General features: G+C 38.6%; 1 protein-coding gene across 1 annotated transcript in view; it reads right to left on the reverse strand.

Annotated features, from left to right (window-relative positions):
* Positions 1-15,508, reverse strand: part of CARKD (carbohydrate kinase domain containing) — a gene marked incomplete at its 5' end in the record, with an annotated part of 51,272 nt that extends 35,764 nt beyond the window's left edge. Inside the window, 5 exons of the mRNA XM_014944085.1 lie at positions 7,080-7,168; positions 8,837-8,882; positions 10,155-10,305; positions 13,734-14,105; positions 15,331-15,508. Coding sequence (XP_014799571.1) covers positions 7,080-7,168; positions 8,837-8,882; positions 10,155-10,305; positions 13,734-14,105; positions 15,331-15,508 — 836 coding nt within the window. The remainder of the gene's footprint in view (positions 1-7,079; positions 7,169-8,836; positions 8,883-10,154; positions 10,306-13,733; positions 14,106-15,330) is intronic.

Below are 15,508 nucleotides of genomic sequence, written 5' to 3' on the forward strand. Positions count from 1 at the left end.
GGTAGAGAGATTATCCTGGAAAGATTAGGTCAAAGGAATTAAAGACAAAACCAAACAATATAAAAAAAATATGTTTGAGCATGAAATTAAACTAATTCTGTATTCTAAGAGTAGCTATAGTTGTCACTGTTTAAATCATCATTTTTGTAAAGTAACTCCAAATTGCCAGAAGCCCAAAGGCTTGAGGCAGCCTCTTTTGGCCCCATGAACAGAACTGGAAATAACTTATTCTGGAAAAGCTCATTGATCCCATTATCAACACATGGGTCTGTCACCAAGAACCTCAAATCAGGTAGAGCAAATCTCAGTGACAACGCGGTGGCATGAAATTGGTTGGATGCAATTAGAAAGCAAAAATAGATATATTTAGTAAATTAAGATCAGTATATTAAAATGCCCCCCCAAAAGTTTAGAAGACAAAATGGTCATTTTCACCTAACCAGGCTGTTGAAAGATCTTTCAATAATGTTTAATCTGCAAATGCTGCGTAGGCAGTAACTATTTTCCTGCTACAATCTGATTAAACAACAGGGAAGAAAATGAAAGAAAAGCAAAGATCCTTATGAGACGGATCGAGACGATTGAAAAATCTCATGATTGAGAAATCAAGTGTTCTAATTCAGCCATTGAATAAGTTCATTTAGGCACCAGAAGTGAACCAGTAGGCTTAATCTGAATATTAACAACACAGCAGCAAGAACACCAACCCATCATCCAGGAGAAGGACTGGCGTTAAAAATGCATAGCAAGAGACTGCTCTTAACATGCAGATACCACAGTCTTTACTTGCTCCATATTCTACCTTCAAGGCAGCAAAGAGTGTGAATGACCTATTGAGGTACACGTTTAGAAACAATGCTGTGTTTACCATATTATATTTTTTACATCATAATAATGATGACAAAAACCAAAATGTTTTCCACAGCTGCTACTCGGATACCAAATTCTCATTCAGGTATCAGATCTTCTGTTTCAATAGGAACTGGGTTGTTAACACACTACATGCATCAGATCCAATAACAACTTCTTTAATAATGAACCCAAATGCATTATACAATCGGGGTCACCTCTCTTAAGCAGAGCAGAGCCTTTCACATCTGTGAGAAAGAGCCCCAAAGGTGAAGAAGTTATTGCTCAACCCCACTTTCTTACACTTCTCACACAGACATGACAACAGCACTCAAGGTCAACCTTATCTAGCCTTGTAAAGAAACCACAGGTATCAACACAATCATTTTATGACCTGTATTTAGATATATCCAAATATTTAAAGAAGTTGTAGTATGTTTTCATCTCAGTCACATTATCAACACGTGTTATGACAATCCCCCTGAAAAGTATAATGATAACCAAATGTCTTGACCTCACATTTTCAGAGTTCATGGAAGCAAGCAGTCCTGACCTGTTAATGCTTCCTGTGAACTGGCTTGATAAGTAGAATCTATCAAATATTCTTCCAAATGGACTGCAATCAGCCAAAACCTGTGACTTGAAAAGTGACAGAATGAAGTTGACAATATAATTTCCCTCAGAATGAAAGAGACTGAAAGTGTCCCTAGAAAAACAAAAGCTCTTTTGAAAAAAAAACAAAAACAAACATTAAAACTAATAAATCAAGTGACAAGCTTTTATCACATTGGTATCCCTTTCTAGTTTACATTCAACTCTTAATGGCACAGATGATAGCTGAATCAATACCCAGAAGGCTAGAGTATTTCAAACTGTCTGTGGACACATGAGAAGACAGAACAAGTCTCAGTCAAAATACCTGCTTTGCTGATTGTCAGCTGGAAAAAAAAAGAATGAGGCCTTAATACCTTCAAATAATAATAATAATAAAAATATGCAAAAGCAAATCCCAGGCATGCCTACCTTTACTCAAACTCAAGAAAGGTTAAATGCCAAAGAAATTTATGCTGGTGTCAAATCACAGCAGTATGGCAAATGCTCAGAAGGATGAATTTGGTCAGGATCTAACCGGAGTAAAGCATTCCTATACACGTATACACCTCTTTCTGACATATCAGAAAGCAGCAAGAACAGCAGCAGTTCCCGCAGTGATGCTAAAAATCTGTGTCTACCCCTCGCATTTTAAGGAGGTGGCAAAACCTCTCTTAGTATCACCTGGGGTAAGGACCTCTGCAACAACATGGAGGAAAGGGACTATAGTAGGGGGTGAATACACCTCCCATCTTTTACTCACTCTGCAGCATACAGCAATGAAGCAGCAACTTACTGCTGAGAAAGCTGAACACAAGAAACAGGTCCATAAAGGTTTTGTCCGTGGCACTGCACGACAGGATTAGAAACAGTTTCAGTATACTTCTCTGAGTCGGCACATACAAACTGACCTTTATCTCTCCTTAAGTACTTAGGAAAAAAAAACAACAAAAAATTTTCTTATACAATTCCTAGCTAGGCTGCTGTCTAAATGAGGTTTGGAAAAAAAAAACCCAAAAAATTTTCTTATACAACTCCTAGCTAGGCTGCTGTCTAAATGAGGTTTGGGAGAACGATCACAAAGTTTATGCCTGCGTCTTCTCTGCAGGTATAATAGGGATCCAGCAGCCAAGTCGCTTAGGAAGCATCATTTTGGTAATCAGAGCCATCTGTGCTTTCTCCTTGACTTTCCCTGGTGACAAGAATTCTTGCACTTCTTCCAGTAGCTGATTCAAAAGAGGTTAGTCCCACATTTCACAGAAGTATTTAATAGTTATCCTTAGCTAACACAAGGTGTGAGCTTCCTCCCACAAAGGACAAATGTTTTTGAATCTCCTCTCCACATAAGGAATTAGAAAGGGTCCAAAATCTTAAGATCGTTCCTAGGCTTTCTTTAAGAGACTTGGCACCGGTTAAAAGTGCTCAAATAACTTATCAGGAGCTCACTACCCATGATTCACTTTCATGACTTTTTCAAATCATCAAAACATAGAAAAAAATCCAATAAAACTAGGCAAAATATCTTCCAGCAACCCTGATCTAAGCTAAGCTTCTTCATTAATGGTAACTGGCCTCAACACAAAGGTAAGCCTCATGAGAGTTTTCTCCCCAATTATTTTTATTTCAAACTGAAAAGAATAATCTTTTTCAAAATCTAAACTAAAACTTGAACTCTACAATTAACTATTAAGATTTTCAGTAATTCTGGCAATCTTTCTTAGTCCGACTTTCAGTAATTCTGGCAATCTTTCTTAGTCCGTACAGACTCATAGATACAGCAAGCTGGGAGGAAGGTATTAATTCTAAATCCATAGCTAGTTCAAGGGTGACTTTTTTCGGAGCTAATGGAAAAATTATGTGACTTTTTCAGGACCAAAAGAAGTTAAAGACCTGACATCTCATTCCACTTCTCCGATAAAACTCTGGAGATCAAGGAGTGCATCATCTGTTGACTTTACAAATTGCCTGAGAACCAGGTTACAAGTGGGCTCCTCAGTAGGCTCAGTGGGCTCCTCGATCTTTCCTGGCCTACAGAGAAAGAACAACTCTGTAAGATTATGAAAAGGTCCTTGCAAGAGGAGGATCTAAAACAATAGATTTATTCTCCCTTCTTTTGAAATATAACTAGCTGCGTTCATATAGCTCCTTTAACTGTGATCCCTCGCCTATCAGGACAGGGTAAGTTAACCCAACACAGGTATCCAAGAAATCTACTCAATCTGACCTGAGCCAGGGAATTAACATGGGGAATATAAAAAAGCTCCTGAAAACTGTTCTCTAGAAAGTTAATGCAACAAAGCACGCACGCATCTACAGTAGAAATCCACACAGAAAACACCTGCAATAAAACTTAATAAAATGCAAAAGTTAAGTTTGATCTTGTTTATATTTGTGTAGAGTTTACAGTAGGAGCATGTTAGCTGAGGAAACAGAAACGTAGCACAAACTCAGGGGTAACAGTGACAACAGCAATGCAGTTGTGATCAAGACTCGGTACACTCCGCTATTCAAAAAGTCAAAAATACTGAACTGGCCAGCTGATCAGTTTTTAATCGTTTCATTAATACCAAGTTGTCATGGAAGGGGCCATAATGCATTTGACAGAATCCCTGAATAAAAAGGAGAACACTACTCTTGATAACATTGACTCTACATGACCCCTAGACACCCAGCTACCATTACTCAGCTCTGGACGTGTGGAGCTGTGTCTTAGATCTCAGGCTGCCATGTGAGGTCCCAGCTCTCTTACCTTCCCTCACAGGAGCAGGGAATGAAGTCATGAGAGAAAAAGCACAGGGCAAGTTGCATTACGGGTGTCCCCAGCACAGGATGCTACACCCAAAGGAATTCCAGGATGGTCTGCAGCTGGGGCCACGTGGAAGTGCTCTGGCCGTGCTGCCAGATGGATGTCCGCTTCCATAACCCTCCTTCTGCAGTCCTACTCAATCTTTCTCACGTAACATTCCTCGCATCCTTGAAGTGACAGACATTTGCCAAGGACCTGAAATGCAGTGGTGCAACTTCTAGCTCTGGCATACCTTCGCTAGTTGGGCCGTCAAAGATCTGTGACAGCAGCTCTAACGAGCCAGAAGAGCCCTCGCCATTCAGGGAGCAGCAGCAAAACAAAACAAAACCCAAACAAACTAAAAAAAAAAAAAAAAAAAAATTCTTCCCTTGAGGTGATCCCCCGCGAGGTGCAGGCAGTAGGGAAAGGTAGCAGCAGCCAAGTCGCAGAGGAGATGATAAAATGTCAGACTCCTGGCAGTACAAAATGGCAGCTGAACCCTGGCGAAAAGCCAAGCCGCTCACACAGTGAACCGAGGAGTACACAGGGGCCATAATTACCATTAGCATAATAAGAGAGTGGTGCAACAGCCACCTAGTTCCTCTGGAGGGTCACGGAGAAATGATAACAAAGCAAAGTTTTAAGGAGAGAGACAAAAGGGAACAATGACGTAGCTGCCGGGTGGGTTTTACCCGGAGGTTCTTCCATGCGTGAAGCGCGGCCGGGGAGAAAGTACAAAGAGTGTCTGAGAGCTCAGGCTGTGAATCCAGAGCGGCCGGCCCTGCCTGCCCAACTCCAACATCCACATCATAGAAAGGATCATACCAAAACTCTGACACTGCACACAAAGGATCTGACGAGAAAAATAGGCTGTTTGTGTAAATCTGAATAAAACCTGGCCTCAATAGAGTCAGTCAAGATTTTTTTTCCTTTCTAGCCAGAAAAGACTGTTTTCTCTTTGCCTCAAATGAAGCAGAAGAGATAAAAATATGAGAAAATTTAACAAACAAAATCTGAACATTCTGATATTTGCATTTTTTCATTTTGAATGTCATATAGACAATATTTACAGATACGTTGCTTCGTGCAATTAGCCAGCTGAGTGAAATTAATCATAGTTGTAATAAAAGTATTAAGCATTAAGTTTCAGACTTACAGCTATATGGATATGAAAATTCTAGAGTTACTGTACTTTGTACATCTGTGGGAATTTATAGACGGAGCTGAAGGTTAAAATCAAAAGATCTCTTTGTGATAGAATGATCAGAGTTTTCATTGAGATCTGAATTCCACAGAAGACACTGAGAATCTCTGTAAAAAAAAACCTGCCCACCCTTATTTAGCAGGCACAATCCAGTCCTCCATGAACAGAAATTTTACCATTTACACATTGTCACCTTTTTCTCTCTGTTGCTTTTGCTTCTCCTATTAACCTTTTCCATTACCCCAGACATCAAGAACCCTGCATATATGAAAAATGCTTCTCCCAAGGCAACGTCAACTCCTTTCCATATAAGACAACCATAGGCTGTATCCCGAGTTTCAACCATCAAGACAACTTAAGTTACAAGCTAGTACTGCCATTAAGATTCTCCATCTTATTTGTTATCATATGATATCAGACAGAACAGCAACTGAAGACGTGCCTTTTGGATTTTAGAGGCTAATGCAGTTGGACTGGTAAAAACCTTACCCTTGTATCTTCCCCTTGCTTTCTAACATTTCTTCCTCATCTAAAATGCACCATGTCATGGGTTTCTTCTCTCTTTGAAAAAAAACAATTTCCCCAAACCCAACAAAACCCCTTGATATACTGACCTCTTTCTAAGCACCTCTCTCTATACCAACAGGAATGAAACCCACCTTTAGAATGTAATAAACTTATGGCTTCCAACTGCAGGCATACCCATAAGGGAGATCATATTCTACTTCTCAGACACCGAAATATTTCTACTGTCGTAAATCCTTCCTGACAGCAGTATCTGACAAACACCATTTTAAATTATGCTCTTTCTAGCTTAATCACAGCTGTGCTATGTACACCAACAGACTTTGACACGCACTAGTGCAAGCTAACCTCAGGGACGTATACCTAAGGCACACATCTTAATTGTCATTTGCAGCGCTCATTATTAAGCATCATAACACTTCAATGAAACAATTTATCCTGTAAAAGTTCACCAATCAGTAACATATTTCAGAACACAAATTCAGGGAAGCACACACCGATTTTCCCAATTAGGAAGTTGCTTATTAAACTTTTTGTCTTCTTGTTAATAAACCCTGTGCTTTAGATCATTTTAGAACATTCACTTATTCCCGGGAATAGGTGTATATCTAATGCAACATACTTGTGAAGAAAAATGAGAATCAGCATCTCCCTTGCCCAGTAATTTTGCATAAATGACTATATATGCAGTAGTGACAGGAGAAAGATACAAGACAGTTAAGTACTATTAGGACTGAAGAAGCAAGAGAACATGCTCTATTTGTCTTTCAAATGCAGTTTCTAAAATGCTGACTTGCAGTGAGTCTCTGTTCTGGATTTCACTACTTTCACAGTTAAAGGCATTACAATCACAGAACACATGTCAGCAAGTAGCAGAAAGCAAGATTTTTGCTTTTTAAAAAAATTGTACTACTGATAGCAATGAAAAAAATTCACAACTGATAGTTCTTTATTAAATATCTAACTGTTTGTAATCAGAGGACAAACCCAGGAGGTTTTGTAACCTCCAGCTCACCCATCCTGTAACTCAGAAGAAGAAATAACGCAAACTAGTCAACCATCAGACTGAAATGTTCAAACTAATAATCCTGACTTGCTCATTTAAACATAAGATAAGTCACTTACAGAACTGGATGAACAATCAGCTCTGGACTATATGATTTGATTACTGTTGCTGCATCTTTGGTACAAAACACATGGGATAAATCTGCACCCTAAAAAAGAAAATTTGCAAACAGAATTATCAAATTGATACTTAATAATAACTTTATAATTCCAAAGTTCATTCAGTGAATAATTCACCTGAATTCCTACTTCTCAGTAGTTAAAGCAAACTATTATATTTTTTCTATTTGGCTAAGACTCCCATGCAATGTTTTAGAGAAAGTTTTTGTATCTAACTTCCAATATCATTTTTTTCTGTTTCTCACTGATAGGATGACTGAAAACACAGATCCTGAACCTTTACTCACTTGAGATATGTTTCTTATTTAGAGATGAGCAAAGACATGTCACACATGCAATAAGAAAAAAGGCAAAAGAACACAGCTGAACAAGAGACAAGTTACATTAGAGAGGAAAAATAATACTGTAGTATACCTGTAAAATATAACTATGGCAATCTAGGAGTCCTAACATTTTTACTCAATGGGCCAAGCCTGTATCAGATAACAGCTGGCACAATTTCAGCAACACCTCTTAAGTTAAAGAAACATTAAAGCTGAGGAGTTTAGCCTCAAACTTCTGTTATCAACTCAAAAAAAATCAAACTTACACATAAAAATGATGTGAGCAGTGACCAGAAAGCCTGATCTTGTATCTGTCTGACATACTGAAATTTCCCACAGTTAAGTGTCTCCTCTACTACTATACATTTAACATTTCAAGCTAGTAAGCAATGCAGAGATTTGATCCTATCACTCTTCATGTGCAGATGTAATGATTTGAAACCGAGTGAGTTAAACAGAGGACCTCCTAGTATGCTACTGCATTTGCACATAGTGAATAGAAAGCCTTAATATCTTATTTAAGATCATTAAATAATATAATTTCAGTTTTAAATCCTTAAGGTATGGCATCCTGAGTGAGGCAGAAATACCTGGATTGGTTACCTACTCATTGAAACAAATCTTCAAAAAGAAAAACATTCGCAATGAACTGAAAGTAATGACACACTATATAGAAAATACTGAAAACTGTATGTATTATGCAAGCATCATGTGTTTACATTTGAATAATCACCACTGTATTTATGTAAATATATTTGTAGCCAGTTAATATGTCACTAAAATAAGGAAGTTCACACTCCTAGGGGAAAAAAAGCTTAGAAATACTTGTGCTACAGATTATAATCTAAACAAAACATGCTATTAAACATTGCATTAAATTCAACCAACAATCTTTAAACTTACACACATAAGAAACTTACTAGCCTAAAGCTGTAAGTTTTGAAAGAAAGTTATGTCATTCAACACACTTAGCAGGTCCAGAAAGTATTTCTAAAGAACTGACTGCAGCACTGAAAATATAACTTTGAACATTAATTTAAAGTTACTTTATTGCTCACTTTGGAGAAAACATTCCATCAAGCTTTGAAATGCCCTATCCAAGTCTCTGATAAACCAGTTCTCCCTCTCAAATTTTCAGTCTTTTGCCATATGTCTTACTTTACCTTATACAGAGAAAATATTTACAGAAAACATAGCAAATAACACACATTTACAAAGTATTTCAACAAATCCAGGACTAAGGATTTTTTGTTAAACAGAAGACCTTTTAGAACTCAAATTCCATGTGCAGCACAGAATGAATGCTTTTAAAAAATGGCACTTAGCCAACATAAATGATGAAAAGTTCATTTTGGATTAGTATAAAACACGTACCACTTTGAGAGCTGTAATTGCAGCAAAATACGGTGCTCCAGTGTACCTAGAATAAAATACAATTTAGTTTAGGAAACACAGTCATGAGATTAGATAGTCTGAAAATCAGCCTGCTACAATGAAGTCCCAAATTCAAGAGCAAATTTAAAAAAAAAAAAAAAAAAAAGCTTTCTCTCTCATTTGCTGTAAAAGACAGATAAAAATCTTGCTATATACACTGAAGCCAATCTCAAACCTTATTTTTATTTCAAAGGTACAGGACTTCATCGCAGGTACCTGATCCTTTCATAAGATCATATCGTAAAAAAGTAAACTCTTTTGATTGTCTTCTCAGACAACCAACTTAAAAGTTTAGAGACAAACAAAACAAAACAAGACTCAAGCACTGTTTGCAAGCCAAATCTGGGATCTGTGACCTGGATCAACTGCATCTGGTTTTAGATACCTAATTAAAGTGCCTAAACTGTGATTCCAGTTGCCCTAAATTCTCTTTATGAAGGCTGAAGTGAGAGATACGGACAGAATCACCGTCCAGAGATGCCGCCTTCTGCCAAGAGGTAAGAACCTAAGCCCATTAGACCAACACCTTTTCACTCCTCATAGAATGTTTATTAATGGCAGATGTCCAGCAGCAGATCTCTTTTACCAGAGAAAGATGCCATCTCTATTCCGAAAGGGGAAAATGACAAACGGGGAGGTGTAGTGGCTCATTCAAAGTATTGTGCAGATTACTGAACATGGCCAAGGAAAGAATAAAGCCTGTTTTGTTTCTAGGTCAGTACAGCATTTAACTGATTTATGCTGCATCTCTGTTTCCCCTGAAACATGTTATTTCTATTACTACAGAACATAAAACAAGTAGCATGTAAACTAGTAAACACCACCATTTATCAAAATAAAAAGCGCACAGTAAGAAAATATGCTATTCCTGATTTAAAAAGCCTGGTTCCCAAGATACCCGAATATAAAAAGACCCCAGATGTGCCTTTCTCTATTCTACTTACTCTATAATTTATAATGGAATGGGAAAAGACTAAAGCTGAAAGCAGAGAGTTTGGTAGTCAAACAAGACAGAGCAGGTAGACACAGACACAAACAGTGTTTTAAGTTTCAGCTACCTTCAGTACCAAAATTTCACAACACAACTGCAGGGAAACATGTTCTTTCGTAAGCATGCACGGTCATGATGATGGGCTAGTAAAGCTCTCTGAAAAATACTCATGTTTTAAATGTAAGGTGTGTTTGAATGGCTTCTACGAGTACTTATGACAGCCTCAAACTCTCTCAGAAAGAAAAATCAAATTTCCGTTTAACTTACTCTTGACATCCTCCAACAATGCCTATACGTCCATCTTGACCTTTATGCCTCTTCCCTGTTAGAGGAGGGATAACATTGCGCACCAGTTGAAAAATATTCTCCATGTCCTTTAGAGAGTGTGTTCTGTGCAGTGAAAAAGATCTCTCTATAACTGAAAAGAAGAAAATAAGCGTTAAAGTATGTTCTTTCTTAAACTACCATCAGCATTTCTTTTAAGCACTCATAAACACTAATAAAAATCACTCGAAGATATACAAAGTGACATACTTCTAAACACCAAATGCTTCATCATTTACAGGCCTTTAAAACAGTGAGGAACTAGGGAAGGTGATCATTTTAAAAAGGAATTAAGGGTCTGATGCGGAGAATATTCCCACTGACTGCTCACAGTCCTAGTTTAGGGCTCAGGTACAGAAAGACGCAACAGCCCAGAACAGTTACATGAACATTTTGTAACTAGAAATACCTTCTTAGTGTAGCCTGAAATCACTTCCAGAATTAAACTCAACTAAAGTAGGTGCACTTAGTAAGGACTAAACACATCGAGACACAGAGCCAGCACAGAGCAACTAAACCCACATTTTAACCATACACCCTACCTTATTTTTCGCTTCCCCTTAAAAACTTCCACCTCTTAGCAGAATCAGGGCCTATCTCACTGCTTTTTTATTTCGGCAGGTGGTTACAAAGCATAATGAAAGCCTTTCTGCAAAACTATAATCCAACGCACTAGATGCAAACATTACCAATATCACACAAAGATATGTTTAGCTATAACACAACTACAGATCTCTGATGCAAAAGCTACATGTCAAGCCACATAGTAAAACACCTGCACACTCAGAAGGCTACATATTCAAATAACTGTTCCAAAAGACTACAAAATTTAGAAGAAAAAAGTATTTCAACAATTACCATTAAAGATAATTAAACTGTTTACCTAATACGGGACAAATCTAAAGATTAGTACCTCTATCAACAATGCGTTAACTAGAAATTGCAGTAAATATACTAAAAGAATAAGTTCTTATATTTCAACAAAGCTCCTCAGTAACTGTACAATTCTGTTCAGAAGAGTGCTTTATTTCAACATTAATATTAGTCTTTTAGACTGTAGCTATGCTTACTTTCTTTTTTACAGATTCTCTAGAAAGCTTTCAAGGAACTGCTATATAGTAATATATAATTATGGAAAAAAATAACTCCCACGACATTCCTTATTTTCAGCTGTATAAAACTTAGTAATTCCACCCCCCAACTCCAAATCTAGAGGAGAAAAAAAAAAAAAAAAGTAAAAACTGATCCAGAAATTTAGGACATAATAATGGGGAAAAAGTATAATGAGCAAGAAAACTCCACATCTGTGCACTATGAGCAGAATCCATCTTTTTCTCTGTCTTCCACAGAATCTAAACCTAAACCAGACATGCTAATCTTCAGCAATAAAATGTTTTAGTGTTCAACAATGATAAATACTCCTGGCTGATCTTTTGCTTTTAAAATCCTTCTATAATACAGGCATCCCATTCCTATTGAGATTAAAAAAAAATAAACAACCAAACAAACAAACAAAAAAAAAAACCAACCCACCCTGTTGTGGATTATGGCCAAAATAGCATTGAAGTGACCCCGAGGAGAACAAAATGCTCATCTCCTCTGGAAATAGGGCAGATTTTTTTCTTTAAATCACACTTCATACACTGACTGGTTTTCAACCACACTTATCATATAGCTTGTAACCCTTAAAGTGCAATGTCATTAAGAAGGTCTTTTGTTTTTTGTTTATATGTAAATATACAGTGCTTGCATAATAAATGGAGAGAAAACAGATAATTATGCAAAAAAGCAATTAATAGAGCCCCACAAAAGAGAAACATTAAGGTATATTTAGCTATAAACAAATCTTAGTTCCTTAAAAGAAGTGCTGCCTGAAGCGTTATTTTCACTATTTATTAAAAACGCTTTCTTACACTTTTACCAATTAAAAGATTAGAATCTGGAGTTGCTACAGTTTTATACATATATATACACAAAATTAATTCTTGCGCAGTGTAATATGATTGTACACCTATATGATGAAATCCAGCAAGAAAAACTGAACCTTAGTTTCAAATCTTTAGAGATAATGAAACTCTTTCAGTGAAAAACCTTTCAGAAGTAACAGTAATCACCCCGGCCTAGAACCTGAAATGATTTCCTAAGGGATTTCCTAAAGCACTTCAGGTTTCTTCTTAATTTAAAAGTGAAAACAGCATCTGAAACACAGAATCCACACGTACGCCGTAATTTATCTACAAAAGTCTGCCGCCATCAAGGAATGCTCAAGAAGAAACACAACTAAGTCAACCAGCCTAAACCCTCAACAGGCCTAACCATCCAGTCCCCCATGCGCTGTGCAGGGAAAGGCAGCACGTAACCTAGAACTGAAAAGGCTCCAAGATCCTCTCAGGAATCAGAGCATGCCCTTTAGGATCTGGCATGCCGGATCATTATTCAACACCGAGGCTGGGTGGCTTGCTTTCTTTTCAAACCATGCTTTTTGCTTTTTTTTCTTCCTTCTGAGCAGTGTGAAATTCAGAGTTAAAACAGACCAAGACTTGTTTCGTTTCCACACGGCAGGCTACAGCCACCAAGCCCCGAGCTGACTCTGGTTTCAGCACTGACAAGAGTATCCCTGTTTTCTTCCTGCCCACACAGTCTACCTTCACATACAAAGAGACTACCATCAAGATAAATGACACGGAGCCACAGATCCCGAGAAGTCTGCTAATGAATGCTAATACCCATTTATCACCTTCTGGCCCACACATAAGGTATGGAAGGAAAAGTCTGTGCATAAATATCAATTCTAGAGTTATTGCTTTGCCGTTTTCTTTAAAATAAATTCAAGCCCCCAAAGAATTCATAAATGAACTAGTGTAGAACAAAAACGTGTGCCAATATTTTCATCTTCTACTACACCTACTACAGTAATATGATGTTTAATTAGAAGATAGGATTCAGAATTTTGATTTAAAGAAATTTATTTTTAAAAAGGTGGATTTTAACTTTGACTTACTTCGGTGTAGGCAAAACTCCACTCTTTTCCCAACTCTGAAAAAACATATGCACAGCCTTAACTTCACATACTGGGTTAGGCCTGTTACCTTCAACAGCAGCAGAATTTCCACTACAAGGTATCTAGTGTTTCCAGAAAGCTTTCAGCAAAGGTAAGCCTTTCATATACAATCTAGTGTTTCCACAAAGCTTTCAGCAAAGGTAAGCCTTTCATATACAAAACTTTTCCTAACTTCACTTTACAGAGACGCAAATGTGGAAAGTCGTCCCAAATGCTTATAGGCTTCGAGAAGTGTGTTTTCACTCATTAAAATTTGTTATAACTAAAGTATCTATATTAAATAATCAGTACAATGGTACGAATGACGTTTTAATTTCATTTTACATCAGACAAGACACCTTCACCACAATGTTAAATAATTCCAACTAGCTTTTATTTTCAAAAGCTACTTACTACCAGTGCTTTCACACAGAAGTTTTTAAAAAAACCCGAACTTTTGTTTATGCTATAGAAGGAAGTACCTATCGGTGGAGAAAGTGCTGCTGTCATAGCATTATAATTAAAGTTATCCCCATATGAACGATGATTCGCTCTCTGAGGTGGACTCGTTGGCATAGATTGTGACCTTTGTGATACCGAAGAAGAAATTCCTGCCAACATCTGTCCCAACATCTGTAACATCTGGAGCTCCCGAGCATGCTCAGCTTCCCGACGCTTGTCCTCAATTTTGAGCCTCTGCTCTTCGTATCTGTAAAACTTCTCCTCTGTATCCACACTCTGCTGCAGGAATTTTTCCATCATTTTATCCAACGTTAAATTTGCATGGCGCTTTTTTGATCTTTTGGGCTGATTGAGAGGTGGGGTAATAGTTGGAGCATTGATTTCTTTAAAGCCTGAAACAAGGAGAGAGACAATTATTTCTCAGAACAAAAATAATTTTCTAAGAGGAAAGCGCCAAAAATCTCCCTATAAGGTGTGGACCTAATGTGTCATAAAGTTGTTATCCTTTTTCTATGTGAATTTTAATTATTTCAAATATTTTTAATTCAGAGTACCCAAGCAAAACCCAAAGCTTCTACAGAGTTATAAAGGTAACACGAAAAATCAAAGAGACGCATATTTTAATTGTTGTAGTACTAAACTTCAACAATAGGAGTCTTTTTGATCTTCTAAAAAGGTTTAAGTGAAGGCTATTAAATAGTATAGCCTCATTTGTGTATTGCAGGTAATTACATTAATCTAAATTGAGTTTCAGTCTGTTGGCATTCTGCATTTGCATTTCAAAAGAACATTAGTGTAAACAACTCTTTGATGGGGTTTATGTGTAAAAAGAAGGTTGGTTAAACGGCAACCAATTGGCTGATTCCTCAGTGATGTCAACTTCTGAAGACAGGTTCATGTTTGTATTAAAACCACGGCATTAATCTAGATTTAAAACAAACAAATAACGCTGCCCTCCCCACCTCCACAACACAAACAGGGAGCTGAGGGTGAAGAAGGAGCAAGGAGGGGAGAGGCTTTATCTAAGGGCTGCTTCTGTCCGCAAGCCCGCTCAAGTTAGCGTTTCTGAAACAACTCAAACCACTAATTACGTAAAAGCTCTCCCCTAGCTTTTCTGGCCCATCTGCAACAATAAGCAGATTTTTTAGGTATTATCGTCATCACCGTTTTAATACCGATTAACAAAACTGCACACAAGTCTGCAGGGAACGGGAAAATCCTCTGGCGAGAAGGACGCCTATTTTCTTGCCCAGCGCTACCTGACACTTTTGTCTAGATAATCTCTGCGCTAGTTTTCCATGGGTTTCCCGTTGGCAAACACCGATCAAAACTCACTACGGTCTCCGGTCCCCCGGCAGCTCCCCCTACCCCGGTTCTCCTTCCCGCCCCCCTTCCAAGCGGCGTTGGCGGCGGGGGGAGAGGGAGGGGGCGAAGCTCTCGGGGACGAGCAAGGTGCAGGGGAGGGGGTCCACGGGGGGATTTGGGAGGGGGAGGGAGGAGGGTAAGGCAGAAGGCAGCAGAGCACGCTACCCGGAGAGAGGCACCGGCAGTCGGGCTGCGAGAGGCGGGGGAGGGGGGGAGGAGCGTGAGGACACCGGGAGCCCGGCGGCTACTCACCGTCGCCCGGCGGCACGGGGATGGCGAAGGGGGGGCACTCCACCTTGACGGGGTGGTCGGCGTAGGAGGAGCACTCCCCGGAGTCCTCGGTGAAGTTGTCGCGGGGGGACTCCAGCTCGGCGTCCTCGTCCAGCTCGGCGTCCGCCTCCCGGCTGTTGTGCGGCGTGCCCGGCGTGGG

Source organism: Calidris pugnax, unplaced genomic scaffold, assembly GCF_001431845.1.
Source record: "Calidris pugnax isolate Ruff unplaced genomic scaffold, ASM143184v1 scaffold69, whole genome shotgun sequence".
Classification (NCBI taxonomy): domain Eukaryota; kingdom Metazoa; phylum Chordata; class Aves; order Charadriiformes; family Scolopacidae; genus Calidris; species Calidris pugnax.